This window comes from Nerophis lumbriciformis, linkage group LG11 (genome assembly GCF_033978685.3).
Source record: "Nerophis lumbriciformis linkage group LG11, RoL_Nlum_v2.1, whole genome shotgun sequence".
Classification (NCBI taxonomy): domain Eukaryota; kingdom Metazoa; phylum Chordata; class Actinopteri; order Syngnathiformes; family Syngnathidae; genus Nerophis; species Nerophis lumbriciformis.
Window position 1 is genome coordinate 10,372,352 of NC_084558.2, and position 17,095 is coordinate 10,389,446.

General features: G+C 39.8%; 2 protein-coding genes and 1 long non-coding RNA gene across 15 annotated transcripts in view; 1 reads left to right on the forward strand and 2 right to left on the reverse strand.

The window, feature by feature from the left end:
* grid2ipb (glutamate receptor, ionotropic, delta 2 (Grid2) interacting protein, b) overlaps positions 1 to 7,709 on the forward strand; it is a 74,685-nt gene extending 66,976 nt beyond the window's left edge. For both annotated transcript variants that reach the window (XM_072914073.1, XM_061967428.2), the window contains 8 exons: positions 494 to 583; positions 1,632 to 1,828; positions 1,897 to 2,052; positions 2,880 to 2,966; positions 3,046 to 3,175; positions 3,263 to 3,381; positions 5,789 to 5,953; positions 6,080 to 7,709. In XM_072914073.1, the coding sequence (XP_072770174.1) occupies positions 494 to 583; positions 1,632 to 1,828; positions 1,897 to 2,052; positions 2,880 to 2,966; positions 3,046 to 3,175; positions 3,263 to 3,381; positions 5,789 to 5,953; positions 6,080 to 6,151 (1,016 nt within the window). In that variant the 3' untranslated portion in view covers positions 6,152 to 7,709. The remainder of the gene's footprint in view (positions 1 to 493; positions 584 to 1,631; positions 1,829 to 1,896; positions 2,053 to 2,879; positions 2,967 to 3,045; positions 3,176 to 3,262; positions 3,382 to 5,788; positions 5,954 to 6,079) is intronic.
* LOC133610790 (uncharacterized) overlaps positions 1 to 7,834 on the reverse strand; it is a 56,057-nt gene extending 48,223 nt beyond the window's left edge. For both annotated transcript variants that reach the window (XR_009815927.2, XR_009815926.1), the window contains exons 1-2: positions 7,703 to 7,834; positions 4,252 to 4,374 (exon numbers count right to left, since the gene is read on the reverse strand). This is a non-coding gene — a long non-coding RNA (uncharacterized lncRNA). The remainder of the gene's footprint in view (positions 1 to 4,251; positions 4,375 to 7,702) is intronic.
* A 5,031-nt stretch (positions 7,835 to 12,865) lies between these two features.
* The window catches only part of arhgap17a (Rho GTPase activating protein 17a), a 44,183-nt gene continuing 39,953 nt past the window's right edge, over positions 12,866 to 17,095 (reverse strand). For 6 of the 11 annotated variants that reach the window (XM_061967422.2, XM_061967421.2, XM_061967426.2 and 3 more), the window contains 3 exons: positions 16,347 to 16,373; positions 15,718 to 16,254; positions 12,866 to 13,440 (listed from right to left, as the gene is read on the reverse strand). In XM_061967422.2, coding sequence (XP_061823406.1) covers positions 13,310 to 13,440; positions 15,718 to 16,254; positions 16,347 to 16,373 — 695 coding nt within the window. In that variant the 3' untranslated portion in view covers positions 12,866 to 13,309. Of the gene's footprint in view, positions 13,441 to 15,602; positions 15,625 to 15,717; positions 16,255 to 16,346; positions 16,374 to 17,095 lie in introns of all 11 variants that reach the window. The other 5 variants (XM_072914074.1, XM_061967423.2, XM_061967419.2 and 2 more) reach the window with 2 other exon arrangements.

Here is a 17,095-nt window from a genome sequence, read left to right on the forward strand (position 1 = left end):
GTACAGCTTGTATAACTGTGTAACATCACTGTTCTTTCGAAATAACTCAACACAGCCATTATTGGCAGAAAATGTCAGTAAACCTCAAAGTAAAAATGTTTTTGGATATCTATTTACCCCTCATCTCTGTAATTTTGGACACTCCTGCCATACAGTCATACAAATACATTATCATTTGAGTGACTTTATATGTTCAATGACATGCCTTGTTTTGCTTGTACTTTTACAGTCATATCAGTCACTGCTGTTCTCCATAAAGTACTATGGACATTCACCCATTTTCCATAAGGCACCATGTTCTCCCCACCCAGTATCCACTAATAGCACAGTTCTGCCACAAGAAAGACAAATCGTATTTATCAATGGTGGCCTCAAGAGAGTCCCATGACAGAACTGGGTTAATAAACACATCATCCTGAAATATGTGTGTGCATGTATGATCGATCCCTGGTGCCTGGAGAACCCATCCTCACACTGTTGTTAAAATGCCCAGTGTCTCCTCCAGAGCCCATCTTCCTGTCCGAGAACTTAAAAAAAAAAGACGTTGTGGAGATCCTGTCACACAAGAAAGCCTACAATGCATGTAAGTACAGTAAAGCACTTGCAAACCACAGGTACCCTATATTCATATTTATAAACAATACTAAATTGAGACGGCGTGGCTCGGTTGGTAGAGCGGTCGTGCCAGCAACCTGGTTCGATTCCCGGCTTCCGCCATCCTAGTCACGTCCGTTGTGTCCTTGCGCAAGAAGACACTTCACCCTTGCTCCTGATGGGTCGTGGTGAGGGCCTTGCATGGCAGCTCCCGCCATCAGTGTGTCAATGTGTGTGTGACAAAGCGCTTTGAGTACCTTGAAGGTAGAAAAGCGCGAGACAAGTATAACCCATTTACCATTTATCGTTGTGGCTTACAATGGTGTGGTACTGCACTGCATCACGCTGAGAGATCTTTCTCATAGTTTGGTCCTTTATTTAGCTGCAGTTAGCTAGATAGATGTTGCTATGGAGACAGTAGGAGGCAGAACTGTTTTCTCACTTATGGTTTAATTGTTTTTCTTTCAGATATGCATTGTTCCCTTAAAGCAGTCCTTCTCAAATAGTGGGGCAGGCCCTGAGTGGTGGAGGCGGTGAGATGCCAGGGGGGGGGGGGGGGGGGTGCGTGTGATCTCAGGGAACATGTTTTTTTTGCCATATATGTTGAAGCGTATGTAGTACTTGGCTTTACTGTAACCACGGTGGGAGACAAGGAAAGACCGGTGTGTTGTTCCCTTTAATGTTAATAAGCTTACAATGTTATGCAGAGGTATAGTTATAACAATTTTATAGACAATTTATAGTATTTATAGTTACAGTGGGGGGCGGGGGGCGCACCAATATTGTTTTCTTCCTAGAGGGGGGCGTAACAGAAAATATTTGATAAGCACTGCTTTAAAGATATAATTCCTAGTGGCGGACTATATTATTATTTTTAATGCTTTTATTGCTGTTGTCGTGACAACCCGAGTACGTTGGATTGTTGCCATAGCGACAGCGGTAATGTGGCTCAAGGGCCTGACTAAGATTCCAGAGGCTTTTACCAATAAGGGGCTGTCATTCTTACAGTCACTTGTCAAACTCTGCCCCTCCTTCAGCCATCCTCGTGGCCCATCTGAAGCTCTCCCCCGCCGAGCTTCGCCAGGTCCTAATGGACATGAGCACGGACAGACTGGAGCCGGCCCACATCAAGCAGTTGCTGCTCTATGCCCCCGACGAGGATGAGGTCAAACAGTACGAGCAGTTCGAGCAAGATCCGGCCAAACTGAGCGAGCCCGACCAGTTCAGTTTCCAGGTAATAAACTATGCAGAATATAATACACATAGAATAAATGTATACGTAAGAGCGGTGCAATGCTGCAGATGCTCATGGTGCCCGAGTATAAGACCCGTCTGCGGAGCCTCCACTTTAAGACCACCTTGCAAGAGAGGACGGAGGAGATGAAAGTGGCCTTTGATTGCATCTACAAGGCCTCAGTGGAGCTGAAGACCAGCAGAAAACTGGCTAAAATCCTTGAGGTAAAACACAGTGCAGGTTTCACCCATGTACAAATAGTCTATACAGCAAACTCCTCACATTTCAGCAACTATTGTGTTGTAGCAAAGAGTTATGGTCTACTAAAAATTACCCAAACAGTTATTTTTGAATGACTGGCAATGCAAGTGAGTAGTGGTTGTAGTAGTAGCAGTAGTATAGTGTCATGGTCTAGGGCTGCACTGCCGTTCATTGAGAGAACCCCGACCAACATTTGCTGTGATATTTTGAAGCAGACCATGGTCTCCACCCTTGAGAAACTGGGACACATGTAGGGATGGACGACACGGCCTAAAAGCTATATCGCGATATGTATTGCAGCCTTCTGCTATGACGATATACATCACAACATATTATTTTATATATGAATGATCATACAAACATTTCCTGCTGACATATGCGGTAACATATTGTGTCATTTCCAGTTGTATTACTTTGTCAAATCTATTAATAATCTACTTTATAACTGACTGTCAATATCTTGTTACTCTCTGCTGTACCAATGGTCCATATATACTTCAGTTAAAATGTGATAAGCACTATATTTGTTTTAAATAATAGTACAAATTTGGGTATCAATCCAAATATACAGGGGCAGCATTGGTCATATCAATGCTGCTGCTACCCTTTGAGACACTTGTGAGTAAGGGCTATATAAAGAAACTTTGATTATCTATATCGCACAACGCTAGCTGTACACAGACTACCCTAAGTTATATTCATGTTTAATTTCTACAGTCTTGTTCACTGAGAAGACAAAAGTACATACTTTTGAGAGGTATTATGCTTTGTTACTTGCTATTTCCTACAGTTTGTACTTGCGATGGGAAATTACCTAAACAACGGCCAACCCAAGAGCCACAGGACCACCAGTTTTAAGATCAACTTTCTCACCGAGGTACCAGCTACACTCAGACCATATAGTCCCCCTCTCTGGGTTGATTGGTTTGGTTTAATCATTACATTGTGTTTGCCAGCTCAGCACAACCAAAACGGTGGACGGTAAATCCACTTTTCTCCACATTTTGGCGAAGTCTCTGTGCCATCATTTCCCAGAGCTGCTCAACTTTTCCAGAGACCTCACCGCAGTTCCTCTGGCGGCCAAGGGTACAAGATGACAATAGTATAAGCTTGTCTGCTCATTTTGATGGTACTGTAGGCATTATGAATGTATGTTGTTTTTTCTTGAACCAGTGAACCACAGGGTGGTAACCACAGAGCTAAGCGACCTTCACACCACCATCCAAGACATCAGAGCAGCATGCCTGAAGATCCCCCTCACCTCTGAGGACCACTTTGCTTCCGTCATGAGCGTAAGTTAACAAAAATACGGTGGTGGGCCACTGCCGTTCATTGAGAGAAGCCTGAATAACATGTGCTGTGATATTTTGAAGCAGAGCATGGTCTCCACCCTTGGGAAACTGGGACACATGTAGGGATGGGCGATACGGCCTAAAAACTTTATCGCAATATGTATTGCAGCCTTAAAACCCAGGACACAGTGGAGAGACTATGTCTCCCAGCTGGCCTGGGAACGCCTTGGGATCCCCCAGGAAGAGCTGGACGAAGTAGCAGGGGAGAGGGAAGTCTGGGCTTCTCTGCTTAGGCTACTGCCCCAGCAACCCGACTTCGGATAAGTAGAAAAAGACAGATGGATGGATATACACATATATGCATACATGTAAACATATATAACATACATATATGTAAACTAGGGAGTCAGGACACCAGTATGTTGATAAATGTTTATATATTATATCACCCTGAAGGTTAATATTAGACAGTAACAGGAAGTAGGTCTGAGCCTCGTGGGAGGACAATTGTGCCGTTTGATTAATAAAGAGTTGGTATATCGTAACATGTTGCTGTACCTTCTTCGTTTACACAATAAACAAACATACATTTTGATTGAACTATTGATGTATGCGTTTGAGCCCTGCTGAAGAGACAAATTCCATTGGCGAAAATTATGCTCATTAGCTAAAATATGCGGCGAAGTTTCGGGCATTGGACAAAGTGCTAGAGCAAGCATAATACGCATGGATTGTTTGAATTTGTGTGAACTGGCACGGTTGGAACACCCTGGAGGGATTGATTATAGTTTTACAAGCAGAAAACAAAGCAAAATACTTACAGTATAAATGTAAAAGACATAATGACAAAATATTTAACATCACTTTTACCTTTTATTGAAGATTATTGTTGACCTTCTGAGTTCTTTCCTGGATCCAGTAGTGTTTCTTTGTCAAAGTGCTGACATTCGCAACTTTCTTTGGCCTCATGGTGGGTTATTTAGCAGTCGCACTCTATAAAAAAAAAAAAAAGCACAGGGACTGAGTCACCAACGCCTTGTATTCTTTGTTCAAGCACTCCATTCCGCGGAATGATACATGGATGAACGGATTACATTGTGACACGCAATGTTTGGCTGTACGATAACTGAGGCGTTGTATGAAAACGGTGTTTTTGTGAACAATTTTATAGACAACCACGTCATACAAAAGGTGGAGTTTTAGAAAAGTAATGTTTAACTGTACCTAAACATTGCATGTACTTGACAAGTGTCATAAACACAAGGGAGGATGCCCAGTGGGATACATTGTGGTCATCAAAGACCCTGTATTTGTAGCTCAGGCAAGCACAGACCTCCACCAATGCCAAATGGTCCTAATTCAGCTCCAATTGGTACATTTACATAACGTTACATGGATGCTCCAATGTTGTCCATAGGATTCATGACTTATATTTTATTAAATATATCAAATTATACAAAAATACTCTTACTTTCATCTCCATTTTTGTTTATAATTCTGATAACTAACACAAAAATAAACCCATGCATCAATTAGCTGATTGAAGTAACTACACTACGCTCCATACTTGCCAACCTTGAGACCTCCGATTTCGGGAGGTGGGGGGTTGGGATGGGGGGGGGGGGGGGGGCGTGGTTGGGGGCGTGGTTAAGAGGGGAGGAGTATATTTACAGCTAGAATTCACCAAGTCAAGTATTTCATATATATATATATATATATATATATATATATATAAGAAATACTCAAGTATTTCATATATATATATATATATATATATATATATATATATATATATATATATATGAAATACTTGACTTTCAGTGAATTCTGGCTATATATATATATATATATATATATATTTTATTATATATATATAGTATAGCAGTTGTGCACTGCACTCTCTAAAAGCCGTAGATGTTATTGTCACATATGCATGTACAGTAGATGGCAGTATTGTCCTGTTTAAGAGTGTCACAACATTGCTGTTTACGGCAGACGAACTGCTTTACGGTAGACGAAAACGTGACTGCTGTTGTGTGTTGTTACCGCGCTGGGAGGACGTTAATGAAACTGCCTAACAATAAACCCACATAAGAAACCAAGAACTCGCCCTCGATCATTCTACAGTTATAACGTCATTGGGCAGGCACGCTGTTTATATTGTGGGAAAGCGGACGTGAGAACAGGCTGGCCGCTGTCGACACGTCACTCAGGTGGTATATGGAGCTGGAGGGGGCGTGGTGTCCAGCTCCGCCTGAATTTCGAGAGATTTTCAGGAGAAAATTTGTTCCGGGAGGTTTTCAGGAGAGGCGCTGAATTTCGGGAGTCTCCCGGAAAATCCGGGAGGGTTGGCAAGTATGCTACACTCTAAAATCTCTGTTAATGCTTGACGTTTGTTGTCTAACAGAGCTTTCTGGAGAACAGCCACCCTGCCATCCAGTCTCTGGAGTCCTTGCAGAGCCGAGCGATGGAAGAGTTCTCCAAAGTGGCCTCCTTCTTTGGAGAAGACAGCAAGTCCACCAGCACAGAGGCCTTCTTTGGTATTTTTGCAGAGTTTATTCACAAATTTGAGGTGAGCGAATGAATCAGAACTGTGGCCGTTATCTATTCAAAGTGTCTCATTTAGTCACCGGGTGTGTGGTGGCGATAATTCAGAAAAATGTGTTCAATCTTTGGATCGTTACTTTTGTTGTTTCAGAGAGCGCTCAGTGAGACCCAGACTCCAGAAAACCCTAGAAGTCCCCGATTGTCCTCCCCACTGGCCTGGTAGACCCAGCAGAGTCTGATCTCCAAAACCAAAGTGCCAAAATGACACATGGGTGGTGGCAGGCAGACACTACAAACAATGGCACTTTATCTCCGACAACAATTGAGATGTACCACCTGTGTAGGTCAATGGTGCCCGCATGTGGAGAACTACTGTTATTTCAGGTGCTTGATTTTAAGCACTAGGAAACATTATTCATCAGATAATGTGTTCATAAATTACTTTGAGCCTAGATATATGTATGATATATTTATTAAACGTGTATATTTAATGTCACATTATGATGGACGATGATTCAACATTTTGGAAAAAAATAAAAATCTTAAAAAGGGATGCTAAAGCTAGGAGATCGTTAGCGCCACTTAGCTTAGCTTAACTTAACCCTGCTAAAAATGTTCTATAGAATTTCTATAGAAAAAGTGTAAAGAATATCTCAATAGAACTCTATAGAATTTCTAATGAACTTTAGGGCCGAAGTTCTATAGAACAGGATTCTAAAGAATGGTTTTATAGAACAGGGTTCTAAAGAATGGTTCTATAGAACAGGATTCTAAAGAATGGTTCTATAGAACACAATTCTGAAGAATGGTTCTATAGAACAGGATTCTAAAGAATGGTTCTATAGAACACAATTCTGAAGAATGGTTCTATAGAACAGGATTCTAAAGAATGGTTCTATAGAACAGGATTCTAAAGAATGGTTCTATAGATCACCTCTAAAGAATAGTGCTATAGAAGAAAGTTCTAAAGAGTAGTTCTATAGAACAATCTATAGACCTTTCAGCAGATAAAGTAATGTCTATAGAATTTCTGTTAGACATTCTATAGAATTCCCAGTTCTATAGAACAATCTATGGACTTTTCATCGGATAATGTAATGTCTATAGAATTTCTATAGGATATTCTATAGAATTCCCAGCTCTATAGACCAGTGAAAAGACCTTCCAGCATATGAAGCTGATGTCTATAGAATTTCTATAGAATTTTGAATACATATTCTATAGAATCTTCAGTTCTAAAGAAATTCCGACGAAATTCTATAGCGTTCTATATATTTCTATAGAGATTCTATAGAACATTTTTTGCAGGGAACTTAATGAGATGTCTGCCGACAACTATAATCGAAAACAATACACGTGTCTCTTAAGCAAAGGTTTTATCTAACGTTTTTACCTTATTTATCAAAAAATGACCGAAGCATTTGAGTTATTTTTCGGAGTAATTAAGCGCTGTTAGCGTCACCCGAGCTAAGCTAATTGCTGCCCTTACAAGCTAAGTGCTTCGCTGTAGCCGTTTACTAATACACTACATATATTTTCAAAATGTCGAACTATTTATTTTTGACCGGGAGAAACATGTCATCCATTTCATGTGTGCCATTTTTTGGCACACTTCAGATGACAATGGTTGTAGAATACAAGGTCAGCCATTTGTATTTATGTCATTACAGACAGGTGGATTGTCTTTTTATGAATACACGGTAACTTTCCCGCTCATATTAGTGTAGTGGGGCTTTACCTGAAGGAAGTGTGAATAACAAAACATTGTACATACCTTATTTTTTTCTGGTTGCCATGGTGACCTCGCGACTCCTCCACAGTGTTCCAGTGGCTGTGGTGTTCTTGTAAATGCACATGTTTGGGCTATGCACTCCCAGCTCTGCTTTCAATTTTCTCTGTGTAAATGCCCCCTATTTATTTTTTGAAATAATTTCTCCCCTTGTTGCACAGCTTTTAAAGTCGTAAAACGCAGGGCTGCGACAGTGCCGTGAACGTGTTTCTGTTCTAAATCAGTTGCATGTTGGTGCACGTGACGTGAGGAATATTGTGCAGCTGGTAGCAAACACCCCGTTATTCTTCATTCTGTTGTAACTGTGTGGTTTTGTCGGAATACATCCATGTTATGTTATGGACCTTTCATGTTTGATCTATTAAAAAAAAAAAAAAATACTGTAAAACAAATGTGTCATTTTGTTTTCGCATCACAGTCACATTAAATGTCAACAACTTTTCTCCAATTGTATTTTGATAAGCTTTATTGGTTTGTTTATTTATCACAGTCACAGTCATTATGGTCCAGGCAAGATTACCTCTCCCACATATGAATTAAGTATGCTATGGTTTAAATTAATTTACTATATAAATATATATATATATATATATATATACACACACACACAGGGAAACCCGCGAAACAGGCTTGTAGGGATGATATAGCGTCTGTGTTTTTTCCTGACCTAATGTATATATACAGGTAAAAGCCAGTAAATTAGAATATTATGAAAAACTTGATTTATTTCAGTAATTGCATTCAAAAGGTGTAACTTGTACATTATATTTATTCATTGCACACAGACTGATGCATTCAAATGTTTATTTCATTTAATTTTGATGATTTGAAGTGGCAACAAATGAAAATCCAAAATTCCGTGTGTCACAAAATTAGAATATTACTTAAGGCTAATACAAAAAAGGGATTTTTAGAAATGTTGGCCAACTGAAAAGTATGAAAATGAAAAATATGAGCATGTACAATACTCAATACTTGGTTGGAGCTCCTTTTGCCTCAATTACTGCGTTAATGCGGCGTGGCATGGAGTCGATGAGTTTCTGGCACTGCTCAGGTGTTATGAGAGCCCAGGTTGCTCTGATAGTGGCCTTCAACTCTTCTGCGTTTTTGGGTCTGGCATTCTGCATCTTCCTTTTCACAATACCCCACAGATTTTCTATGGGGCTAAGGTCAGGGGAGTTGGCGGGCCAATTTAGAACAGAAATACCATGGTCCGTAAACCAGGCACGGGTAGATTTTGCGCTGTGTGCAGGCGCCAAGTCCTGTTGGAACTTGAAATCTCCATCTCCATAGAGCAGGTCAGCAGCAGGAAGCATGAAGTGCTCTAAAACTTGCTGGTAGACGGCTGCGTTGACCCTGGATCTCAGGAAACAGAGTGGACCGACACCAGCTGGACTGCTGCTGAGTGGTCCAGAGTCATGTTTTCTGACGAAAGCAAATTTTGCATTTCCTTTGGAAATCGAGGTCCCAGAGTCTGGAGGAAGACAGGAGAGGCACAGGATCCACGTTGCCTGAAGTCTAGTGTAAAGTTTCCACCATCAGTGATGGTTTGGGGTGCCATGTCATCTGCTGGTGTCGGTCCACTCTGTTTCCTGAGATCCAGGGTCAACGCAGCCGTCTACCAGCAAGTTTTAGAGCACTCCATGCTTCCTGCTGCTGACCTGCTCTATGGAGATGGAGATTTCAAGTTCCAACAGGACTTGGCGCCTGCACACAGCGCAAAATCTACCCGTGCCTGGTTTACGGACCATGGTATTTCTGTTCTAAATTGGCCCGCCAACTCCCCTGACCTTAGCCCCATAGAAAATCTGTGGGGTATTGTGAAAAGGAAGATGCAGAATGCCAGACCCAAAACCGCAGAAGAGTTGAAGGCCACTATCAGAGCAACCTGGGCTCTCATAACACCTGAGCAGTGCCAGAAACTCATCGACTCCATGCCACGCCGCATTAACGCAGTAATTGAGGCAAAAGGAGCTCCAACCAAGTATTGAGTATTGTACATGCTCATATTTTTCATTTTCATACTTTTCAGTTGGCCAACATTTCTAAAAATCCCTTTTTTGTATTAGCCTTAAGTAATATTCTAATTTTGTGACACACGGAATTTTGGATTTTCATTTGTTGCCACTTCAAATCATCAAAATTAAATGAAATAAACATTTGAATGCATCAGTCTGTGTGCAATGAATAAATATAATGTACAAGTTACACCTTTTGAATGCAATTACTGAAATAAATCAAGTTTTTCAAAATATTCTAATTTACCTGTATATATATGCACACACACAGGCTTTTTAAAGTTAAAGTACCAATGATTGTCACACACACACGAGGTGTGGTGAAATTTGTCCTCTGCATTTGACCCATCCCCATGTTCACCCCCTGGGAAGTGAGGGGAGCAGTGGGCAGCAGCGGTGCCGCGCCTGGGAATCATTTTTGGTGATTTAACCCCCAATTCCAACCCTTGATGCTGAGTGCCAAGCAGGGAGGTAATGGGTCCCATTTTTATAGTCTTTGGTATGACTCGGCCGGGGTTTGAACTCACAACCTACCGATCTCAGGGCGTTTAATCCCCTGACGAGCAGGGAAACCCGCGAAACGGGCTTGTAGGGATGATATAGCCTGTGTTTTTTCCTGACCTAATATTAATATATATATATATATATATATATATATATATATATATATATATATATATATATATATATATATATATATATATATATATCCATCCATCCATTTTCTACCGCTTATTCCCTTTGGGGTCGCGGGGGGCGCTGGAGCCTATCTCAGCTACAATCGGGCGGAAGGCGGGTTACACCCTGGACAAGTCGCCACCTCATCCCAGGGCCAGCACAGATAGACAGACAACATTCACACTCACATTCACACACTAGGGCCAATTTAGTGTTGCCAATCAACTTATCCCCAGGTGCATGTCTTTGGAGGTGGGAGGAAGCCGGAGTACCCGGAGGGAACCCACGCAGTCACGGGGAGAACATGCAAACTCCACACAGAAAGATCCCGAGCCCGGGATTGAACCCAAGACTACTCAGGACCTTCGTATTGTGAGGGAGATGCACTAACCCCTCTACCATCATGCTGCCCTATATATATATATATATATATATATATATATATATATATATATATATATATATATATATATATATAAATTTACATATTTATATATATTATATACACATACATATATACATACATCTATATATATATATACATATATATATATATATATAAACCATAACAATTATATATATACATATATATATATATATATATATATATATATATATATATATATATATATATATAAACCAATTATATATATATATATATATATATATATATATATATATATATATAAACCAATTATATATATATATATATATATATATATATATATATATATATATATATATATATATACACACACGTCACCTGAAATGATTTTCATATATATATATATATGTTCGTATACGGTACATACATTTCTATATACACATATATTTATTTATATATACATATGGTTATGGTTTATATATTTATATATATATATAACTATATATGTATATATAAATAAATATATGTGTATATATAAATGTATGTATGAACATATGTATATACATGAAAATCATTTCAGGTGACATATGTGTATATATATATATATATATATATATAAAATCCCCTGAAAAGCAGGGAAACCTGCAAAATCAGCTTGTAGGGATGATAGAGCCTCTGTGTTTTTTCCTGACCTAACGTATATGAATGTATATATATATATATATATATATATATACAATATACACACACACAAACATTGGTACAGTCCAAAAGTTTGGACACACCTTCTCATTCAATGCGTTTTCTTTATTTTCATGACTATTTATATTGTAGATTGTCACTGAAGGCTTAAAAACTATGAATGAACACATGTGGAGTTATGTACTTAACTAAAACAGGTGAAATAACTGAAAACATGTCTTATATTCTAGTTTCTTCAAAATAGCCACCCTTGCTCTGATTACTGCTTTGCACACTCTTGGCATTCTCTCGATGAGCTTCAAGCACCCCTGTGAAGTGAAAACCATTTCAGGTGACTACCTCTTGAAGCTCATCGAGAGAAGGCCAAGTGTGCAAAAAAGCCATCTACATCAACAATAGGATTTGCACGAGCTGCTGGACAGGACAGATTTATTTTCTTTTTTTAACATCCCGCAGGCCAGTTTGTGGACGGCTGCGTGCCGTAGTTTAAACAAAGTATCCTTTTAGACTTATCTACTAAAATTCTGTTTTTAAATTGAAGGGTATATTAATATTTGGAAGAAACAATTACATGTGTACGCCGCCTTCCGCCCAAATGCAGCTGAGATTGGCTCCAGCACCCCCTACGACCCCGAAAGGGACAAGCAGTAGAAAATGGATGGATAGATATCCTTTGTCAGTCTATCTGTGTTAGCTATAATACTAGACAAAGAACAACCAAAAATGTATATTTTTTCATATACTTTATTTTCTTTGGAAAGGACATATAACCAAGCATTCACATAACATACTTTATTCCATGTTTCAGCTCATCAAGACGACAAAACATATAAAATTAGAGCTAAAAAACGCGTCATCGTCACTGAATGGCAATTTGTTTTGCGTTGATGTGCAGAAGGGCGCAGGGTTAAGGCATCGAGTTACAGTATTGTGGGACATTATATTGGTTGATTGTCTCAGAGGTAGGGGGAAGGAAAGCAAAACTGTCACATATTTCTAGGCGTTGCAGCATCCAAGACTTTTCTGCATTGGTACCATCGTGTGTGTCAGAGAGAGAAAAGTGAATGTTCCACCACGTCACTACTGAGGTGCATTGTTGTGTGCTCTCAGCTCAATGGAGGCAAAAATATCATATTTAAAGATGATTTGATGGCCTTTGCTCATGTGCAACATCAGCATCGCATCCTTCTGTTTACATTCAAACTCTCACCGGGGGAAAGGGAAGGCAAAAATACTGACTGCTTTGAGGGCTGCTAAATTAACCCGCTACCCAAATTTTAAGACAGCCCTCACCTTCCTTCATATGACATCCCTGAAGACAGCTTCTTGGAAGTACTGGAGTAAAAAAAAACAGTACATTTACAATGCTTTCATCCTATTAAGGCTTTTCTTTATTGACATCTACTGACTGCATCGATTGTGTCAAGCCACAGGGAATGTGTGTGTTTGGGTAAATAAATAGAAGAGCATGACAAAGAGTGTTTGTGATGACTGGAAACCTGCAGTCACCACTTTTTTGGTTCCACCTGCCAACCCTTTTGTCATTTTATGTTCTAAGGCCATTTTTAACTTAAAAAAAAAAAAAAGAATCCCATCATAGATCCATATTTTGGTACAATTTCCCACATCATTACAACTAATTACACGCAGCCTTCCTCCATTGTTTGCTAATTAACTTTAAAATTGATGTTTTCTTGAATGCCGGATTCGTACTGAAGATGCAAAACCACAGAAAATCCGCACGGAGGAGAAAACAGCAGACCAGCAGGATGCAGGAGTGTAAAGAGAGGAGATGCATGGTGTCCTTCCTTATAGGACCGTGCTCTCGCTGTCCAGGTCGCAGTCTTTAGGAGGTGGCGGCGACGGAGAGACTGTCACTGGTTGCTGGTCTACGTTGCACACCAAAGCCCGACCCAGTCCTTTGAAGGACATAGCCGGGTCTACGGACGAGAAGAGTATCATGAATGGTAATAAAACACATGTATTAGTTTGTTAGTGCACAAAAATAAAAATGTTACATCATTAAAGCCCAACCAAACTCTCCATGCCCACATGACATAACCAATAGGCCAATAATGACAAATATGTATAGAACTGATGTAAAGATGTCACTTCAGTGTGGGGATGAACAGCAGGTGACACCGTTGGCTTTGGAGAGCTAGCAAAGTGATGCTAGAGGATAAATGTGAGGTGAAGAGAGTGGGATTATACACACCCATTAGATTTGATTTGAGTGTGAAGTACAGTACATACTAGTTGAAAGTAAATAATGTTATAAAGTATTTTCTCATACAGTGGTGGCCATTTAAAGGAGTTTGGTTATTGCAGAGCACCAGATGTCTACTAGGAGTAAGGTATTTTTCAGGGAGAAGACCTTTATTTGAACAAATGCATTTTTAAATGTATTAAGGGACAAGCGGTAGAAAATGGATGGATGGATGAACTAATAGTATTATTATTAACATTAGCTATTCTTACATTTTTTTTTTAAACAGAAATATTTTTTTTAATTTCATTTTAAAAATAAAGAACAATTTAAACTGAATTATGTAAAAACGATAATTAAAAAATGTTAAGGGTGCTCAAAAAACACAAAGTCCAAAAGGAATTAATTGTTTGGATTAAAATCATTCAACAACAATTTTTTTTAATACATGTTTGGTTTTCCTTTTTATAGTATTGAATTTAATTAAGTATTGTATTTGTATATTTTGTCAATTGCTTTGTAAAATTATATCCGAACTATTGTAATCTTTTATTTATATGTACATTATTTATTTGTTCAAAATATGCTAAGAGTCCCGTTGGGGTGTATTTAGAAGTGAAATGTGCCAGTGAGCACACCAGTCGGAGTTTCCTCACTCATCATTGCACTGACCAATGCATTGACCCGAACACTGACTGTAAAGCAACCTGCTCCGACATTCAGGTAACCATCCACGGTTAAGGTAAGGCAGATTAATTGCGTGATTAATCTGCGTGTATAAATGATTAATGCGATAAGGTTTTGTCAATAAGTTAACTTTGACAGCACTAATTACAATACAATTATACATTTTGTTACATTGACACAACATTAGTTATAATAAAAAAACAAATCCAAATTATTTGAAAATAAATGATTATTAAATTAATATATATTACATTAGCGTTTGATATAGATGTGATTACAGGACTCATTTGATTTTTTGGACACTCCATCCATCCATCCATCCATTTTCTACCGCTTATTCCCTTCGGGGTCGCGGGGGGCGCTGGAGCCTATCTCAGCTACAATCGGGGAGAAGGCGGGGTACACCCTGGACAAGTCGCCACCTCATCGCAGGGCCAACACAGATAGACAGACAACATTCACACTTACATTCACACACTAGGGCCAATTTTGTGTTGCCAATCAACCTATCTCCAGGTACATGTCTTTAGAGGTGGGAGGAAGCCGGAGTACCCGGAGGGAACCCACGCAGTCACGGGGAGGACATGCAAACTCCACACAGCAAGATCCCGAGGCCGGGATTGAACTCACGACGACTCAGGACCTTCGTATTGTGAAGCAGACACACTAACCCCTCTTCCACCGTGCTGCCTTTGGACACTATTCATGCCTTTGGACACTATTCATGTCAAATCTTTAAATCAAACCATCAAAACCTTTTTCTTTTGTTATATTTACAATCTTTCTTTTTTTGTGTCAATGTTAAATGTGTAGTACTTACTCTTTAATTTCTATCTTAAACAGCATTACAGATGTAAAGATGTCTACCATGCAGGTGTAATGTGTCTTGGTGTAATAAAATCTACCGTGACATATGATGTAATATGGTGGCGCCGACTGTCATAGTAAAGGTCGTTACAACCTCATAATTCTTCCCAAGGCATTTTTTTTTTGAGGTACGTACCTGGCAATTAATTGGGGTATGGCGGTCACTATTTGAGGAAATACATGAAGGTTGTATATGATTCATGCTGACAGAAGTACTAACATTTTAGTCAATGACTAAGTCAGTGTCACTTGTCATGTGCAGAATGAAAGGTGTGTCAGGTGGTGTAAAATGACCACAATGATGAAATTGACACGCTGTGCACGCATCAGCAAACTACAAACCTCTCACAGGAGCTTCTTTAGCCTGTGGAGGTGTTACAACGCACATGTAACAATTAGTAGTAGTGAGAGGAGAGGAGCGACAAATTTGACATTGAGTGTTAGCAGCGACGCTTACCCATCATCTTGTACGCCGTGGAGCAAATCCCGTTGCTGTCGCTGGCCATGGGGGCGGGCTGTGGCGGCGGTGGGATGCTCGGTCTGTTCCTGGGTTTAGGGACGGGCCGGGGACGGGGGAGCGACCCCGTCTGGTAGGGAGACGGTGAAGGAGGGGCGACCTGAGCCCCATCCTGGCAAGAGGCAACAGAGGGTGGCGGGGTGTCTGGAGGTGTGGGAGAGTCCGGGGGCGAGGGGTCCGTGCTCTGCTGTTCGCTGCCAATCGGACTGGGAGAACTGGTTTGTGTCGGCGGCTCTGGAGGTGGATGGTTGGGGGCCTGAATTGGAGGCTGGTTACTAGAGTGGCGCCGGGGTGTGTTGAATTGCTGAGGGCAAGGGGACGAGGGCGAGGTGGGGGAGTGGCCGGATTGGGGCCTTGGAGGGGGACTGAGGGGCTGGGATGTGCTTGAGGAAGAGGAAGAAGGGTTCACTGATGCCGCATGCTGACTGGGGAGAAGGTTTGGAGGCTTGGGCGGAGCAGGTGCTTGCTTCTTTGTAGCTGAAGAGTGATGGAGGAACATTGGTTATTGTTAATACCATTACTGTCCAATGGCATGTAATACTATGTTTAAAAAAAAAAGAAGAACGAACCGTTAAGAGTTGCGAGCCTCCTCTCAGCTTGTAATAATCAGCAAGGTAAATAATGATCGCAATGTTAATAAAGCACTGTGTTGATATTATATATTAACAGACAAATTCAAATGCTAATTGCTACTTTTTTGACCTGTTGTTTAATGCATTCATCGTCAATCAACAATATTAAAATGGTGTTCATTGGTCATTTAGATGTGCAGTGTTAATGATACCGCACTGACCTTTAAAAAAGACACAGCTCTGACACAGAAACACGCTCAAAATAAAGTTGCTCCAAGACAACAGAGGAGGATTTATGATGCTAATTTTGAAATTCAATGATTTAACAGTCAACTGTCAAGCAGCTAAGAAATATGATATCCTATTTATAGCTATTACTCTATACCAGTAGTTCTCAAATTGGGGTACGCCTACCCCTGGGGGTACTTGAAGGTATGCCAAGGGGTACGTGAGATTTTTTTTAAATATTCTAATAATAGCAACAATTCAAAAATCCTTTATAAATATATTTATTGAATAATATTTCAACAAAATATGAATGTAAGTTCATAAACTGAACATCAAATCAAGTAGGCTATTCCATTCATTACAATGCAACAATGCAATATCCAGTGTTGACAGCTAGATTTTTTGTGGACATGTTCCATAAATATTGATGTTAAAGATTTCTTTTTTTTGTGAAGAAATGTTTAGAATTAAGTTCATGGATCTCTATTACAATCCCCAAAGAGGGCACTTTAAGTTGA